We start from the raw sequence: 19,227 nt of genomic DNA on the forward strand, positions 1-19,227 counted from the left end.
AGTTCATTTTCACTGTCTTTTAAAAGGCAGTCTGCGGATTTAAACCGCATGCAGTCGAGTGTAAGTGTGCGTGTGTGTGTGTGTGTGTGTGTGCGCGCATAGAAAGAAATACAGGCTCAAGTTGAATGCCCCGGCGGTTAGCTTTGAAATAACGCTGATGGTGTCACATATATACTTCCCTTCATGCTTCACACTTTAAAAAAAGAAAAAAGAAACTCCCCTTTGCCTTTACAGTTAAATTGGCCCCTTAAGCCCAGCGGGGCGGTTCTAAACACGGACGGAGCTGGAATTGAACCGGAATATCTTGAAAGGCTTTGCGTAGACGGCTGCTGGTTGATATCTGCCGGTGAGGGAAAGAAAGGGAAGGGAGGAGAGAGGGTTCGAACGTGTCGCAGCTCTTTGAGAATAAGCAGAGCACCGAGCTGGAATACCTACAGGACCGGGGACGGGATGGGGGGGAACCCACATGTGGTGGTTTGGTTCCTCGGGATCCTGGGAAACCCCCCGAATTAGAGACGGGCCTCTATGATTGGACAGTTTTTTTTTGTGTGTGTTTTCTTTTTACTTCATTCCCAAAAAGGATGCAGTTTCAGCCCGAGGCCCTCAGGCTTAGTTACTTTGTTAGGAAACTGGTCAAGTGACTCAGGGAATTCTTAGGACAGGACTGATGTGTGACTGTGTGTTTGGGGGGGAACCGCTACGCCCAATAAATCCTGGATGACTTTGTAGATGGAACACAACAAACTCATTTTCACCCTTTTTTAAAATTCAGCTTGAAGCGACAAAAGGCCTTTTAGTCGTAAAGAATATAAACACATGAGAAGTAGAAAGGTCATCAGAGACGTTTGGCTTTTATGAGTTCATTTTGGGCATTTTCTTTTTTCACAACATTCTCACTCACTTTTGTTTTCTATTGTTTTTGTCATTTCCATTCCTTCTCTTTTCTACCTCCTGCCCTACTGCTGTCTATCTTCTTGTTGTCTGTGTCTCTTAATCATATCCATGATATCAAACTCCATTTTTTTATGCTGCAATAGAACTCAATCTATTTACAGAAGTTTCTATTGTCACTGCTGAGTCCCATGCAGGACGAGTGTGTCCGGGACGTGTGAACGTGATTTGGGAGCATAAACATTTGTAACATCCTGTGTTATTAACATGAGCATGCCATTACCATCACTCACCAAATCAACCAGGAATGACATCTTAAAGGGAGGGTTTGGGCATCTTGAAGTGGGATTGTATGAGGTACTTATCCACGGTGTGTTGCCTACAGTAGTTAGGGATGGGCACACCTCCAGTTTGTTGAAACAGACAGGAGTTACCGCACAGGAGTAAAGTTGACGGGGGCAGCAACAAAACGTATTTTAGACACCTAAAAGAACCCCTTGCCCTGAGACAGCTATACAGTCCATGTTTCAGACAGGACTGAAGACCAGTGGAAGCATAGTACACTTGATATTGATGTATGTTTATGGACATAACGTCTCGTCCTGGTGCTACTGAATGCTTCTCCAAACTGGGGGCGTGCAGACTGCCATCCACTGTAGTTAACACACTGACTATGGATAAGAACCTCACGGAGCCCCTGCTCTGAACGGCCACACTGTAAAACCTCTGAACACCAGAAACACGGAGTTGAAGTTGAAGGAATCTTGTTATATAAGTACACGGCACGCTGTCTGGTGTGAGAATCTGTGCAGAAGATTGCAACAGAACTACGAGGGGTTGGGGAATTAAACATGTTTTACTTTCCACGTGCAGGTTACCGGACAGGAAGTGCCTCACGATCCCAGCTGGCCGCTGCCTTTACAACTCTATGTGGTCGTGCACTTCTTGATGGCGCTGGGGACTTACCATGATCTGTTTGAAAACAAAATGGTGCGTATGTGTCGCAGATGCAAAACTGTAAATGTCGGCAGAGGAATTGTGCTTTTAAAGTTGATTAGAAGGTTAGCTGCCTTGCTCAAAAGCACACTGACGGTCCTTTAGAAGGAGGAACGAGTGCATTTGACATTCCTCTATGCCTGAAGCGGGTTGACCTCCCGGTCACACGCTGGCTACTGTTATGTTTAGGCTCCCGTAATCCCTCATATAAAGTATGACAAGGTGGTCCAGGGCTCTTCATTTAAGGCTGAGCGCTGCGTGTTTGTTTGCCAACATTATTTCACCCAATTACGCAGTTTGTTGTGGCTGCTCCACGGTCGGGCAGAGTCCTCTACTTAGCCAGCAGGAAAAGACCAGCTCTGTCTAACGTCATGACAGAATGACTGATCGGCATTCCCCTTTAGAACAACCTTTGTCTGTTATTTTCCACTCGACGAGCCAAGAGACCCCCTTCCTCCTCCGTCAGGAAAAAAAAAAGAACCAGGTCTCCTCAGCAGTTATCTTTGGAAGCCTCTTTTCCCCAGGCATAGTTTTGGTGAGCCAAAAAGTGCTGTCACGCCCAGCGCCTTCAAACTCCCAAATAAAATGGCCCTTCTTTTTTTTTTTCTGATCGCTACCTCCGTGGTGCTCCCTTCAGTTGTGGTCCCCCCCCCTCACACACACACACACACACACACACACACACACCTCCCCATCCAGGGTCGAGGGTTCCCCTCCCTCTCGGCGAATGAAACACCAGCTGGTGGTCCGGCAGTGAACACAAACGCCTTAATTGTCGAGTCAACCATTTCCCAACCCAAATAGCCTTCAGGATGCAGCAATCAGGAGTCGGACGGGAAAATAACAAAGTGAGCGCTGCGGCCCCGACGATAAATCATGTCACTGTTATGTATTTATACCCACATGTTCGCTAGCCGCTTATTTAGCTCCACAATTGATGACACGCTGCCACAGAATTCATGGGCTTTGCGTTAATTCTCAGCCATGAAAACATGAAGTGAAGCTACTCTTCAATGACCTCATCAGCAGAACGTGTGCGTTTTATGATCGGTTTGTGAAACAGTTGCTGTTAGAGGCAGAGAGGGGAAGTGACCAAGTCCCATCTCGGAACAACTCTCCATTAGTGTCTTCATGATTGCAACATTTGGAATTTGAAGCACAAGAGAGCAACAACATGACATAATATGTTAACTTAGATTAGCTAAATCATGTGCAATCAGAGTCTAATTATGTGCAATTTGCACTGCCATAGCAGTCGTCACCGCCAGTGGGAAAATACTATGTACTGTACTACTTCTACTTCACGACACTTTAAAAGGAAATGTGCTACTGTACTACGTTCATTTAATAACGATAGGTACTTTGCAGGTTCAGATTAATTACTCAAAATATAATTATTCTTCCACCACTGAGCAAGGCACAGACATGTGATCGGATCATGAAATGATCTGAAATAATACTTAATCTTTCTCTGCAATTAATCATAAAGATTTTGAATCATAACTGTATAGTTCTATCGTACAGATACACATTTAACTTCTCTTCCAGTTAGTCAGAGTAAAGGATGTGTAACTGACTGCAGCACGCCCTCAGTGGTAACTCTGCTCGAGGAGCACATGAACGGCGTCATAATAACGGCTGCAGTAATGAGTTCATCTGCGTCGTCTCGGGGGACAATAGAATCACACGATCATCCGCTGCCACCAGATGTTCACTTTCCTTTCTGTCCTCTGCTGTTATTGCTGCAGTTTGACACTCGACCACATAAAGAAGTAAGACGACGAAAGAATCGTGAAACATTTCTGTAAACGTGACTGGACCCGACGGCTCTGTGGAGGATTTTCTCTCGGCGTCTCGGACAGTCAAAACAAAAACAAAAACGATTCTCCACTCATTGCGCCTCTTACTAAAAACAACTGTGTCTGTAGCCTTTGAACCCTGCTGCGATGATCATTCAGCTTTAATACACTCTGACAGTCAAATCATCCCTCATTGCTCCCCTGTGAGGGCTCAGATAATATGGTTCATATGGATTATGATTCCTGATTAAACACACGGACATATCGCATCCTGTTGATGGGCTGATTTTCTGTTCACTATATTTGGCCTCCTGGGTCGTGTGGGAGCAGTCGGTGAGATTTGGCTGTCGGGCTCTGGATTGAGTGTCGGAGAAATATAAACCCGAGCTGACAGCCCACGGCGTCCGCAGGAGACGCGGGGCTTCCAGCTGCTGCCCTCAGCCAAGGCCGCGGGTTAGAGAACACAAATTAGAACGTACATCACGTCCCGTACCGCTCGGTTTTTCTGGTGTGCGTCCCAAATAGTTTGGAAAAGGTCAGCGAGATTCTGCATGGGATTTGTGCTCGGATGTTGGTTGTTTTGGCTCCGCTCAGGGGGCTATCGGGATTCAAACTGCAGCCTCTTCCACCGCGGTCAAGTCCCCCGTCAAGACCCATCTGGGATGATCGGAGCGTCTATGCAAACTAGGCATGTCCGTGTAAAGGAAGGAGCGGATTGCAGTTGCTGCAGGATACAGTATGTGCCAGCGCACTTATGCCGAAGGTCGGACATGTTTTGGTTGGCACTGCCAGGTAAACAGCCGAGCAGCCGTGCGGTTTACGACTGCTCTCCCAGTAAGGTCTCCTGCGATCGTAACTAAACCAGCCACAATATTAATTTAAGCTTTACATTCTCATGTATTTTTTTTTTCCCAACCACATTTCTAATGGCATGCATGCACATCTTCCTATAGATGCTGTCCCAGTTAACCGTTCTGGGGATGGGCGGCTACGTTCTGCTCACTCTTACTTCCCTGGGCTTCATCGTGGATCGGAGGTACAGTACTGACATTTGTTCATGTTGGCAGACTAAGAAGCAAGAGAGGAAGGCTCTGCTTATCTATGACAGTGGTTCCCAAGCCTGGGGCTGACACTCTAACTAATCGAACTGGTCGAACATTTGAGAGCTGTATAATTTCTTGTGTCAGATTTTAAATGGGAGTGAAATCTGCACAAAGCAAACAAGACGACGGTGAACACTTCTCTCACCGCTCCTCGTAGAACTGAACGGAGAGAGTGACTTATTTAAGGTTACGCCCACGTTGGTTATTATTTTTTTTAAGTGACAGCCCAGCTTTTGGTTGGGATGTTTACACAGCAGTTCTTGCTAATTCTTCTTTTTTGTTGTGTATTTTACTTACCATTGATAGATTATTAAAAAATCCAGTACACACAAATAAGTCTTTGGTAGAACGTTGAGTCATATGAAAACTGACAAAAGGGTCATGAGTAGACATTGCTTGGGTCACAAGAAAGAAAAGATTGGGAACCAGTTATCTTTGAGAGGTCAGAGGTCTGGAGTCCCATTGAGACAGGATTAATATTCCAGGGGGGATGGATCATTGGAAATGTGCCCTGATGTATCGTTTAAAATGACTCATTTGGACCGACAGTTGCAAACTACTGAAACGGCAACCGCTGAAGGGACTGGAGTCTGTGAGGGTTCCAAACAGCTGGATTTATCACACAGAACCCCCCCCCCCCCCCATCACACAGAACCCCCCCCCCCCCCCCCCGCTGTGTGCTGAGCTGATGGAATTCAATAACAAGGAAAATGCAAAAACTCAGTTCCACTAAAACATGTCAATGAACAGAAACCGACATGTAGCGTTAAAATAACATTCTCTCGTCTGAATGGGACTTTATACCTTTTGTAGCGGTCCTGCTTGTAGCTCTAATTGACCTCCTAATAGGCCGCTACCCTCATTAATGTCAAAGGTCAAATCTATTTGAACTCAGTCAGCTCTGGCCTGTAATTATTCCTCCAACATCAACATCAAAATGCGTCCTGGAGTTGAAGGCCTGGACCTCAGTACAGATGAAGGTACCCAGCTGAACTCTCATTAATCCTCATAGTGTTGTGCTGTTGCTCGTTGTGTCCTCGTGTTCAGGCCAACCGCGGCTTTCTTGGAGATGCTACGCTGCGTCGTCATGGTGACAATGCAGAGGTGCGGCTGCATGAAGCCCCTGCTGTCTTCACTGGCCGTCCCCACTGAGGTAAGACAACCTGTTACGATGCAACTTAAAGTAACCGTGTCATGACGGTGGCGTACGCACCTGTTTCTTATCAACAGTTATCTCCACCACGAAAGCAAAACTAAATGTTGTGCATAGAAACAAAAACACTTCAGGTTTAAGCAACAAAGCTGTTTCGGTTTAGGGAATAAATCATGGTTTGAGTGAGAATAAGTACATTACGTAACAAAGTTAATGAGTCGTTGGCTTTGCACAGCTTGTATTTTTATCGGTGATTTGATGATGACTGTCTTCTGAGCTTATCAGTCGGTTTAGCAGGCTCCTTCTAACCCTTCCCATGAGGCTGATATCCTCTGATGACGCCCATTCAATCTGCTGATAACATCCAGAGTGGGTGGTATACTTCATCCATGACTCAAAACAAAGTCAACACACAACCAGATAACACGTCGGGCTTCATTAACCAGCTGTTCTGGAGCTTTCCATCATAACACAAGAGCGTCATTTATGATCGTTACATTTCTGTCTTCATATTAAGATTCAGCTGTATCACAAACTGCTTCCAAAACGATCTAATGTAATAGTTCACTGTCATGGTTCACATAAGGACATGTGGTGGAAATGGTTGGGATGAACGCTGGGCCTAGCCTAGCTAGCGTAGCCTAGCCTAGCTAGCCTGAGCGTGAACCAGAGAACCAATTTGTGTCCAAAATACAGTTTAAACACAAGAAGCACAAAGAGACATAATGAGCCAGTAGCTGGTGTAGAATGCATGATTACTGAACGTCTGTCTTTTGTCACAACATATACAGAGACAAGCGTCTGCTAACAATTCATCAAGTTTTTTTAGAGCCAAACCCAAACGTGAATGGCACAATTCTGGGAGGGTTGGGACACCTTGTTCTGGACTATAAGATCTTATTGAAATAAATAACAAACTGTAGTCTAAATTCAAACACAATTCATCTGGAGTCTTCATAAACACTCACTCAGTGACTTGGCAGTGGGTCTTATTCTCTTAGGAGAAGCCTTTGTCTTGTTTTCGTCTGCTTTTTGTTGATTTGTAACAAGGTAGGAACTATCAACAAGTGTGTCCCGATCGCCGCAGGAAGAACAGACTAAAACGTTTGGCTTAACTGAAAAAAAAGCCTGGTCAAAGAAAAGATCCAAAAATGTACGTTTAAAGTGAAGTGGGTGTGGCTGAGAATGAGCATTGTGAATATTTGCATGGTTGCTTTCTAACTTACTCAAAAGACTCAGCGGTCCCACTGGAAATATGAAGGAAAATGCATCTATATGGTGATAATGAGATCATCATAAGGAATTCTGACGGCATCGTGTTTCCCTGTTGTGTGTGTGTGTGTAGCCTGTTATTGTGTGTGTTGTGTGGTCTGCTTTGTGTGTGTGTGTGAAATGTGTGTGAGCTGGGTGCTAAGTCCAGCCCTGCAGGCCTGTGATCTATGAGTCCAGATGCGTCGCCCAATTGACCATAAAATTGGCGTGTCTTTCTGGCTCTGGCAGCCCGATTGTAGCTGGCGGCTGACCTCTCATTACTTGCTCTCCCTCCCTCCCTCCCTCTCTCTTTCTTTTTCCCTCCCTCTTTCTTTTTCTCTCCCTCTTTCTGCCCGCCCTCGCTGCTCGCCATCCCAGCCAGTGCGAACGAGAACGAACGCTTCTGGAACCAATTAGTGCCGTCTGTCGCTGACTCGAGCTGGCCGGTGGGATTTGCACGAGAGCGCCGACTCGCTGCTGTTTATTGTCCTCCGACTCCACATCTGTGCTGCTCAGGTGTTCGAAAGACAAGCCGAGGCTTTGCCACCTTTTCTCTTTCTCGTCACACAGCGGAGGAAAACCGAATGAATCGAGATTTTTCTCGAGCGATGTGCATGTCCGCTTGATTTATGCTGCGCGTGCTGCACGGCCGTGTCACTTTGACAACGCAGTAAGTTTCATGCAGCCGTCTCCTTGAGCGAACCATTAGGCCTCATTTCGAGTCGCAGTACATCAGTTTGAGTGGAGTAAATGTCTCGCTTGCAGGTGGGGTTCGTTGAAAATCATCACAACTTACTTGAATTGGTTCTTGACATATTTGTGCCGTTTGCTCAGAACTACAGCAAAAGGGGGGAAAAGAAAGAAAGTGAAACCACCCCCCAAACGCTTTAAAGGTACTTCTGATGATATATGGGGCTGACGCGCGAGGTGGACGGCCAGCTCTTTGTTGCAGCGGTGGGATGGGGGGGGGGGGCGTGGTTTGAAGTCGGGCCAATCAATTAACAGTGACTTGAATAGGAGGAAGGGAAATTCACATTTAATTGTATTCAGGCTCATGCGACTGTACAGTTGGGAAGAGGGGGGGATTACAGAAAACAAAAAAAAACTAGGTTGGTTTGTGGTCCTTCAAACCCAGTGGTGTGATATACTGCACCCTTAAAGCTCACAGTGGTATTTATAGTGGCTCTGGAGATTTCCCTTGTAAAGCTGCAGGCTTGACCTGTAAACCAGGGCTGCCTCTCACTCCCAGCCCAAAAGCCAGTCTGTGCGGCTCACATGAAGACCTCGCTGGTTTCAGGCGAGACGAGGCTGGTAACCGTGTGTGTGTGTGTGTGTGTGGGTGGGTTGTATGAGGTTATAGCTGTCTGTGCAAGAAGCGTTGTCGAATGCACATAGTTGAGAGTACGAAAATCTGAAAGACAGTTTTCCTTTTTCAGCACAAGATAAACAGACTTGTGTGACAGTGATGTCTGAAATTGTGAACAAGATACAAACAATCCTGTAATTTCGAAAACTGTTTTTTTTTACTGTAAAATTTTTACTTATTGGCTAAAATATGACGTTATCATGTACATGTGTGATATGCTAATATCTGCTTGGCCTATTCATACTTCATACTTAAGTTGACAAATTGATGGTGTGTGCTTAGGCTGTGTAATACAAGAATATACTTTATACCATTATTATTACTTATGATACTGTTAATACTGTTAAAATATGTATAACAGCAAAAAATATGGACCAGCCCTTCAACATAGTTATTTATTTTTTGTCTGTCATCAATGAATCATTAATCGTTTCAGCTCTAGACAAGATGGATTTTATAAGCCCACTTAGACTTTAACCTGTGTGTGTGTGGGGTCTGCAAAACAATAGAAACTATCGTCTCAGCGATCATTTAAATCACCACCTTTCTGACAGTGTGTCAACAACTATTTCACTTCAGAAACAGATTTTATTGCAGGGCTGACGCACCTGATCGCATTATAATGTCTGCGTGTGTGTGTGTGTGTGTGGGGGGGGGGCCCTGGTTAGAGAGAGAGAGAGAGAGAGAGAGATCTTTTTTTGTGGTAATGAAATAAAGCAAAAATCACAGAAATAGAAAAATATAAAGCCTGAGAACATTGTCTACTTTGCTTTTGTTTTACAATATGTCCTTATAAGAAGTGGTACATTGGCTCATGCAAGTTTGACACTTGAGAAGCACATCTAAATCTGCGTAATGCAGTTCAATCCAAAATATATATAAAAAACATGTTTGTTTTCACACCTCATTAGATTTTCCATCGCTTCGTCTCTGTGCTCTGATAGTGTAAAGAGCTCTTTTCTTGCGAAACGTTCAGATGCTCCACGGCCAAAAGAAGAGGTCCGAACAATATTATGAAGTTCATGTCAAACACAAAGGCTCAAAGCGGCTTTATCTGCGACACATCGCCTGATTTGTCTGCAAAAATTGCAGATCCCACCCCCTCGTTCCCGCTATCGCAGCCACGAGCCGGCGGATAAGACGGCAGAAGGTGAGAGGTCAGCGTTATCGGAGAGCGTGGTTTCCACCCGCCAAATCTCAGGTGCGACGGGTCAGCTGCCTTTTTTTTTTGAAGCAGGAATGTGTGGTAGCAAGAAGCAGCGCTGAGGTTAGCAGGATTGTTTGGAGCAATGGAAACTCTTGTGAGCATGACATCATCCGAGAGCTCGCAGGAATGGAAAAAGAAAAGGAAATCTCCTCCCAGGGAGAAGACGGAGGGATTTGAAGAGAGAAATGCTGGGTCGGACTGTTCCGTTGGAGTAAACAGCGGGGTGGTCGACAGTACACAGTGTGAAATATTATCACTCAATGTGCAGGGGATCGTGCCCGTCAAAGAGTAAGCGCTTGGTTTATGTTGTCAAACCACTTGCCAGGTAAAGCTATGGAAACCGAACAGCAATTGGCCCTTTGGGGGATCTGCAGCAGTGTTTAGTTTGGCTTTTGGGGGACTGCGTTTCTGTGGCCAACGTTGACTTTATTTTGAATTTGTCTTCCTATTTGTGCTTTAATTCATGGGCGAAACACAACAGTCATCCAGTTTATGATGCAGCCTCAGAGCCAACACGTGAACCTGATTGAACCTCTTCTTCCAGTACTATTCCTCCCTCGTTCTTAAATGCACATTTCACAGAACTGTAACTCCAATCTCCAAAGTCCAAAACACAACAAATGATAAAAGACTTTCATAAAGTCTCAAATGTAAAGAAGTCAAAAGATTTTTACTGTAAAATCAATCAAGAGTGGTTCTGAATGAATGCGTAGCGTATTCATTTAGCAGTCTTTATTGCAGTGCAAGCTTTCATCACTCTCCACTCCAGTTTATTAATCTCTCTCTCTCCGCCACGCTCATTGGCTTACTGTTTAACAATCACACGTCTGATTGTGCCGTAAAATGAAATTCCTCATGGTCCTTTTTTCACAATAGTTGGGGGGCTACAGTATCTCGCCTGAAGTGAGCTGGAAAATGTGTCCAGCTGCCAGGAGTCGTGAGCGCTAGGAGGTTTTGGACTTCAGACCTAAGGTTGCAAAACTGGAAATGGCCGCTATCACACGCAGACCTCCACCAATGAATATCTTCTACATTGACGAAAAATCAAAAGAGACCAGAAGGTCAGGGGTCACGTATTTCTCGGGAGGACTTTTGATCTCCTGATACCTAATCTCAGGGCTGATGAGGAAGCCCGATCGCCGGGACGTCCCCGAGTAAGACGCTGCTCCCGATGGTTAGACCAGTGGCTACCAAGTTAAACTCAATCGCTCATCCGAGCCTTAATAAGGTCAGTAGCTGATTCTGACCCAGAGTATCGATCGGTGCATTTCTGGCCTTTTTAGAGACCCTCGGCTGGACACAGATGTTTGGAGGTATATGTTCACAGTTGATGTTGAGCTCCTTTAGCCTTTTGTTTGGCCTTCTTCTCTCTTTTAAAATCATCCTCACACCACATTTTTAAGACCCATTGTATGGTTAATTTTGGCTGGTTCCAAATTTGAAGCTTCACTGTCTACAGCCATGCTTACTTTGTTGGTCCAATGACGCCACTTCCTCTTCTGCTTATATCGAAAAACATACTGGCAATTACATGGCAAACGGGAAGAACAATGCGGCAAGTAGAATGCAACGGCTGGGTAACGACACACAGTTGTTGCTGCTTTCTTCTTTGACAGCGACCTCTTTGTGGTTGCTTTGTCCACGGTTCCCACTAGAGTGTCGGAGAGCAATAGCGACTCCTGCATGGGCGAATATGTACAGATCAACAGTTCCAGACAGGAGCACACAGCCACAAAGGAGATGGTGCCTTGGTGGCGCGGTAACCCTGCTGAGTCCTTAAGGCGCTCTACCTGACAGCTCAAGATCTTGACTTCTGATTCTATAAGTCCTTTGAGTTTAGGTGAACGCGCATCTGAAATTTCAATGATCTGTCGTAGGAACCTTTCTTAATTATGACATATTTCTGTCCCCTCTCAGAGGCCTTCAACTGCTCCTGGGTAAAGAAATCATTCTGGTTTTGAGGCAATAACACGGGCTTCTGAGGCTTCGTCTTCATACTGCCTCTTGTCCTCTGTACTTTGGTCATTTCCTGTGGAGCTTATATCCTACCTTGGGACTACAGATGGTAAATAGCCTCTTGGCTAACTGTCCTTACCAAATAAACCAATAAAATAAAATACCTGACTCCCCAAGGCCTTATTCTCCCTCTCCAAACCGTCCTCTCAGAACAGACATCCTTTTCTTTTTGAAGTTGCTCAGTTTTTATCTCTGCACTGAATCCAGTTTCTGCCCTATGGCGCCTCTTCCGCCTCACGCCATTCATCAGCCTTGCGGGCAAAGTTTTGTCTTTGGAGCTGAATTTTTGTCTTTGATAAGTTTGTCTGATCCCATTTCGGATTTTGCATTTCATTGTCAGAGTCAAATAAACATAAATTGGGATGTAGCTCTTCATTCCGCATGTTTGTTGTTGTGTTAACACATTGGAACAAGTTGGCAAAGATGGGACATTTTTTCTTGTCATTGTTGAGCAGATTACAGCTTCTCTCCACACAGAAGAGGTGGCACCAAACTCCACAGTAGGAATGTTTTTATGATAATGAGTGGATGGATGGAAGGAGTCAGGGGTGAAAAAAACGACCTCTTAAAAGCCCTCGGAGACTCGTTCATCTGCACTTCTTCTCTGAGGAATCCCACTGAACTTATTCACACGACCACCGTCTCTTTGCTCCTTGTAAATAGGAACTTGAGCTTGATTTTGCAGAAGCAAAGCCAAACGCTAGTCCACCCTGTTTTGTGTTTGTCCGTCACCCGCCTTTCCTGGACGTGTGCCCAACACTCTGGCTTTCACAATTCATCCGACTAATGCATTCTTCACCGTCTGCTCCACCAGTGTGGTCACCGAGGGAACGCGTGGTTAACGATGAGGTGAAGAGTTCTCCTCTTGAGGCTGACGTGGTGCCAAACTGCCGGGGTCTGAAGTGAAATAAAGGGTTCCTCTCGGGGATCCTTCTTGTGTTGTCAGTGAGACATAATGGCCTGGATGAGTCTTCGTTGACCTAACATGTGACCCTCCAGCGGACACATGGTAATGGAGAGCAAACACCAGATGTGAGGAGGAAAACCTCTAAAGCAACTGTATCAGTCTAAATTGGCGTATCATCAGACCGCTTTGTGTTTTGCTACACTTTCACCGTGAGGCAACTGCAGTTTCACATGTGTTTTGTCTGGCCGCAATCTGTGTGTGTGTGTGTGTGTGTGTGTGTGTGTGTGTGTGTGTGTGGGAGTATGGCGGCGATATTTCTCATGGCTGTGCTACAGAGCAAGCACCACACTGACTCTCTGGTGGGACATTAACCTGCTCCGCGTATCCTTCCTGAGTCTGCTCAAACAACCCGCGCACAGAGAAGGAATATCTTCTCATAATGACCAGACAGGAAGTCCTCTTGTGTGTGTGTGTGTGTGTGTGTGTGTGTGTGTGTGTGTGTGTGTGTGTGTGTGTGTGTTACACGGGTGTGTGTGCATCTCTACATTGCAGGTGTACTTGCGTAGAACTATGTATGTTCAAAAGTGTTTGTATATGATGTGTGTGCTGGTGCACCTGTGTGTGTTTCATGTGCATCTGTTAGACGATTTAAAGTACATTTACAGTGTGTACTGTTTGTGTCTTTATTGGTATACAGTACATACAGTATGGGTACAGTATGTATTTCTGGTATATATTTCAACAACAATCTTTTTTTCCTTTTCTTTTTTAATAGCAACAGTTAAATATACTGGGATTTGATTTAAAGAAGTAAATCAGTTTCAACTGATTTCATCCCAAACTTCATCTTTGTTCGTTTTATTTAATTAAAGAAAAATGGCGAGAAAACGTCCCAAAAATTGATTTATAAGCTGCTAATCAGCCAGATTCTCTTTCAAATGAAAGGATGTAAAGACAGTGAAAGTACAGACTTGTGTGTTACTTAATACTTCGCCGTTGACTCCTAGTGCTGGTGTTCAGACAAGTGAGTGGTGCAAAAAAATCTCCAGGCTACCTTTAAATCAAACTGCATAAAAAACATGTTAAATATGGTTTATTTTCACCAATTCAGTCCCGTGGTCCGCCCACTCTCATCCTGCAGCCAGGTTAAAACAAAAGTTATTTTCCGACACAGTTGGATCCAGGTCTGGTGGGCTGTAGGCAGCCATATGGAGAGGGAGCTCTGGAAACATCCCATTACAGGTCATATATCACACGTCTGACAGCAGCCATTCTGCCTTGTTTTCATTTCAATCACGAGTGCAGCTGCAGCTTCAGAACGGCGAGACTCTGCCACGTTAACCCGCTGAAGGCTGGAAGATAGAAGTCTCCAGGGGCACTGTGGGGTGTATCTGCTCGATGCTTTATATCCATCAACAGCCCATGAAAGGACCATGGAGGTGACCAGTGTTCTTCTGGAGGTCAATGCAGATATTTTTATGTTGACACCATCTTGGGACACTAAAACTCTGCATTAAAAAACTGGACAGGGATGTATTTCTTGAGATGAAGCAGCTATTTAGCTTCCTAAACTCTTATTTTTAATACAGCCGATGTTTTATTTGGGATTTAGGACGTTATAATATAACAGTATTTTACCCCTTTTCCACCAAAATTTGGTGTATGTGTGTTGAGTATGACTCTGTGTTTTATTCTGGTCACCAACAGGTTCAATGAAACGGTCAGAAAACAGTGACAATGTTACGTTGGTTACTTTTCTTTATTTCTGTAACTTATTCTGTCTCTTTTCAAACTCTCTCACCAGAGTTGTTCAAAAAATAGAGAACAATGGAATCTATGAATCCAACATTTCCCCATGTGCCCACAAGTGCGACCAAATTTTTTGTCACGTGACTGTTGGTCTCAGCCGAATCAATCATGGCTCCCTAGTTGCATCGAGGAGCGCAGAATCGAATGCCTTTTACACAATCTGGTGAAAGTAAATTGTTTCTTCGCTGCGGATTTTAAATGAGACACGCTGGATAAAATGTTTTCGATGAAATATCACAATTCTTAGCTTTGTTTTGGTTGCGTTTTATGATGGAAGCGTCCGTTGCACATGACGTGTTCAAGGACCGTCGGAAAGATGAAAATCTGAAGATAATGACACTTTTTACAGCTTCTGTTCAGGGTAAACGGTGTAGTTTTGGTGATTGATCAAGAAAACATTTTGAGGTTTGAGAGTTAATTTCTCTGAAAAAAAGGGAATATTAGATTATTTTGCAGAATCATCAAATGTGCTGTTCTAATCTGGCAATAAGTGCGACCATAAACCTAATGAACTTATTGAACTTTGAGCTAAATATTAATCTCACGTGCTACCATGTCAAAGCTGGTCAGAAGAAGTGTTGGACAGTGAAAGACAAAGAAAATCTCCCCTGAGCTCAACGAAGAGGCGGAGTAAATGTACAAAAAGCCACATGTTGTATTGCCGCTCTTAACAAAGCACCTTCTGCCCAAAACAAAGTGAGTGCGAGTCGATTTGCTGAGTTCTCTACTTTGGGAGCCGCTGCCGTCTGGCCGTAGTGCTTATTTGTAGACGATCAAACCCGTTTCCTTCCACAATGTAATCTGTCCCACATGGATTTCCTCCCGAGTCCATTAAAAGGTAGCGTAGCGGGGCTGAATGGGGAGAGATGGGAACAAGAGTCCAATAGGTGCCCTTCCTTTGCCTCCACATGCGGCTTTGATAGAAACGTCTGTCATGTTTCGCTCCGTTGGACTGAAATGTGATTTGCGAGGTTCTGCCAAGCCTCCCGATCCCAATCCGTCTCCGAGACGGACACAATGCAACTTCACGTATTTGTCATCTTCCATCTGTTTTTTTCCCTTCAATTAATTGAGAGTTTTAGTCTTCTTGTTCAAATTGTATGAAGTTGATTTACCAGGAGCAGCAGGTTGTGGAACGGCTTTGTCCCGTGAGTTCTAGAAGTCAAATATCTCTGACACTTGGGTTCTACTTTCGGGTCCTGATCTCCGTGTGAGGAACTATACCGCTGCCTCGTTGGTCTGTGTTGTTGTGTGACTTTGGTTCACATTCGCCAGCTAATGGAGCTAACTCTGTTTGTGTAGTTTATTCTGTAAAATTGCATCATATTTCGTAAGATTATTTGTTTGTTCTCTTCTATCGCAATCAGAAAATGGAAGTAATACTACAGCATCAGCTGTTCTTCACCCATGTGAACATGTTAAGTACACCAGAGTTCTTTCTCATCTTGCATCTTTTCTGTGGTACAAAAAGTAAAAGCAGCTATACCACACTATAAAAGTACTCAAAAACAAGTAAAAGTACTGCACTCAAGTCCTGGAGTATTATCAGGAAAGTGTATTTCAAGTATTTACAGTAAAAGTACTCATAATATAGGAAGATGACAGTATTATTGAATGTCATTGGATTATCATCACAGCTGTTGGAGTTTAACAATTGGAACTGCTTTGTATACTGTTGTGTAGTTCAAACTGTAGAAATACATCAGACTTTATAAACGCATCATTTTTATGTAAAAAATTGTATCTGAGAAATAACTACACTTCTGAAATGTTCTGAAATAGGAGTATAAAGTAGCGTGAAATGGAAAGTAGGAGTACAAGTACCACAAACCCGTACTTCAGTAGCCTACAGTCCGAATGTAAAAGTGCTTAATTCTTCCACTGTTCTCAACAGTTTTATAATCTTGTGATGGATCTCGCGTCTGGTTGATTTGGAGTTTAAAACTACAGATACGGGCGACTCCAAACAAACGGCAAGAGGAGCCGGTTCACGGTTCGATTCCCGGCTGGCTGGACTGTTTGTTGATGTCTATCCACTACTCCTTTCCTACCAAATACAAGCATGAAACTATAGATTTCTCTGGTCCTTAATGTAGGTACTGTAAGGACCAGGGCCACACAAAACACCCTCGATGAGCTGCTTTGTTTCGTTAAGGACTGTTTCTCATGGGGAGGCAGTTTTCAGGAAGTACGAGGTAGAAAAGCATAGAGAGGTCTGCGTTATTCTCTCTCTTTCTCTTTCTCTTTCTTTCTCTCTTTCTCTGAGTCTCTCTCAGAGGAAAACAGCTGCCGTGTCCAGGAGGAAACGTTGCTTTTTTTTCCCATCAGGCCGTTCTGCATGTGATGGACAGCGGCCTGGTTTTGGCTTGAGCTGCGATGTAGGAAGCAGTTTATGGGCCAGAACGCAGCGAGGGGTTGAGGACAGCCCCCCCTCTCGGAGTAGCGTTGTCCCCCCATGGCGGTGACCCTTTCGACCCCGTCACGAGAGCATCGGGGGAAAAGACCTGCTCCTTAACCCCTGAGCCCACTTGCCGAGTCCTCACCCTGAGACCGAAGTCCCCCACTGTTTTCTTTCAATTACAGATTCACTTTCAGTGTTTGTCTTTGCGTTGACTGGTTGCAAATGATACCTGTCACACGTTTTATGTCATGTTTTCTTTTTGGGTTGTGATAATCCGCCTGGCTTTTTCTCAGTGTAACATTTTGCAGCATACAAATTGGAATAGCTTAAGGTTTACAAAAATCTAAACACGTATTATAATCCTTATGATTTATAATCCGAGTGAAGGAATTTATTTTATATGTTAAAAAATATCAGGAAGCTCCTAAAAACAGGATGAGCCTTATTACATGGAAGGGAAACTCTGAGATTAAATCAGGCCTTGAATTCAGTAAATAATAATAATAAAAAAATGTAAAAACTATTAAATGGTTGAAAATGATGAAAGGAAAGAAGTCAAGTTCAGGTTACAAAGGCTAATAAGGCACTGAACTCTGTTGAAAGTGTCAAACACTGAGGTGGTTAGTCATATAAGTGATCAACTATTTTGACCATCAACTAAATGTTGTTTTCCTCGTTAAAAATGCCAAAATTTCACTGGATCAAGCTTCTCAAATAGTAATATTTGCTGGTTTTCTTTGATCATAAACAGAAAAATCGTTTTGGTTTGTAAGAATCACAAAACAATCGAATAAATGAAATGAAATATGTAAATTCATGATCCCACCTTCAAACTCCGCTGTCAGCTCGTTAATGCTTTCAACAGAGCTGTTGTCTGTTTCCAACATTTAAACAACGCTTCACTTCACTATCACCTCAGCTAAATCTGTATATCTTCACACTCTGAGTCTCTGCGTGGTGTCACACATTCATCATTTTGAAGGAAACACCTGAAAATGGAAATGACCTGTCTGCTTCTCTCTCTCTCTCTCTCTCTCTCTCTCTGTCTCTCTCTCTGTCTCTCTCTCTCTCTGTCTCTCTGTCGCTCTCTCTCTCTCTCTCTCTCTGTCTCTCTCTCTGTCTCTCTCTCTCTCTGTCTCTCTCTCTCTCTCTGTCTCTCTCTCTCTCTCTGTCTCTCTCTGCCTCTCTCTCGCTCTCTCTCTCTCTCTCTCTCTGTCTCTCTCTCTCTGTCTCTCTCTCTCTGTCTCTCTGTCTCTCTGTCTCTCTCTCTCTCTGTCTCTCTCTGTCTCTCTCTGTCTCTCTCTCTCTCTCTCTCTCTCTCTCTCTCTCTGTCTCTCTCTGTCTCTCTCCCTCCCTCTCTCTCCCTCTCTCTCTGCCGGTGTTGTCCAGGCCTTTGTCTCCCTCTCTCTGCTGTTCTGGGCTCTGCAGAGCTTCTCCCAGCTGCTCCACATCGAGAAGAAGGCCGACTGAGTCAACACACAGACTGACGGACGGGCCATTTTATGAAGTTATAATTGTTGACGTAATTCCATAGTGAGACATTTCTAATAGTCTTTAACACCGTGTAAAGCCTCGTCTGTTTTCACTGTACTGTTTATGTGAAACTTTATCACATACAGCTTTATTCTTGTCTTAATCAAATTATACAATTCTCTCTTTAAACATTTCTTCTGTGCTTTTGTCTACACTGTCATAACAGAATTGCAGCAATGCTAATTCAAGTACTAATGAATTAACATTTTTACATTCCTCTGCCTTTATTATGCAACATATGCATAATCTTACTAAACAAATGTCGCTCACACTGATGCTTTGTACTTTTGACTTGCACAACAGCGCTGCGTGCATTTTTCCCATTTGCAGTTAAAATGATGCGAGGGCTCCGGGACAAGAGGATGTCGCATGTGTACAGATTGTAAAGCCCTCTGAGGCAAATTTGTAATTTGTGATTTTGGGCTATACAAAAATAAATTGAATTGAAAACGATTGAAACCCATTTTTAGATTTTTCTAAAAATGCATAGAGACACCCTGGGGGTGTCATTCTGTCGGCAGTGTGTCGAAACGACAGATTGCTGGTATGACTTCCTGCTCCCGGCCTCCAGATCTTGTGTGGGAGTGACAAACAGTCCACAGCAGATGGTGCTGTTATCAACTGCCAAAAGTCTTCAACCCACATCTTCCACAAACTCGCTCGACATCGAGGCATTCCAGGTGAACAGGGTAAGGAAATATAACCGATGCCACAATGAAACTTCCCAAGTTCATTCATTGCGTTAAGGCATTCTTTTTTTGTGTTACAAGTTTTCTGTAATGTTATGTTTAAATA

At 44.0% G+C, this 19,227-nt stretch overlaps 1 protein-coding gene across 1 annotated transcript in view; it reads left to right on the forward strand.

Moving 5' to 3' along the window:
* Window positions 1-18,780, forward strand: part of agmo (alkylglycerol monooxygenase) — a 40,411-nt gene extending 21,631 nt beyond the window's left edge. Inside the window, exons 10-13 of the mRNA XM_079275163.1 lie at window positions 1,765-1,881; window positions 4,640-4,722; window positions 5,837-5,942; window positions 18,289-18,780. Of these exons, the coding sequence (XP_079131289.1) occupies window positions 1,765-1,881; window positions 4,640-4,722; window positions 5,837-5,942; window positions 18,289-18,369 (387 nt within the window). The 3' untranslated portion in view covers window positions 18,370-18,780. The remainder of the gene's footprint in view (window positions 1-1,764; window positions 1,882-4,639; window positions 4,723-5,836; window positions 5,943-18,288) is intronic.
* Window positions 18,781-19,227: the final 447 nt, after the last annotated feature.

Source organism: Melanostigma gelatinosum (genome assembly GCF_949748355.1).
Source record: "Melanostigma gelatinosum genome assembly, chromosome: 9".
NCBI lineage: Eukaryota > Metazoa > Chordata > Actinopteri > Perciformes > Zoarcidae > Melanostigma > Melanostigma gelatinosum.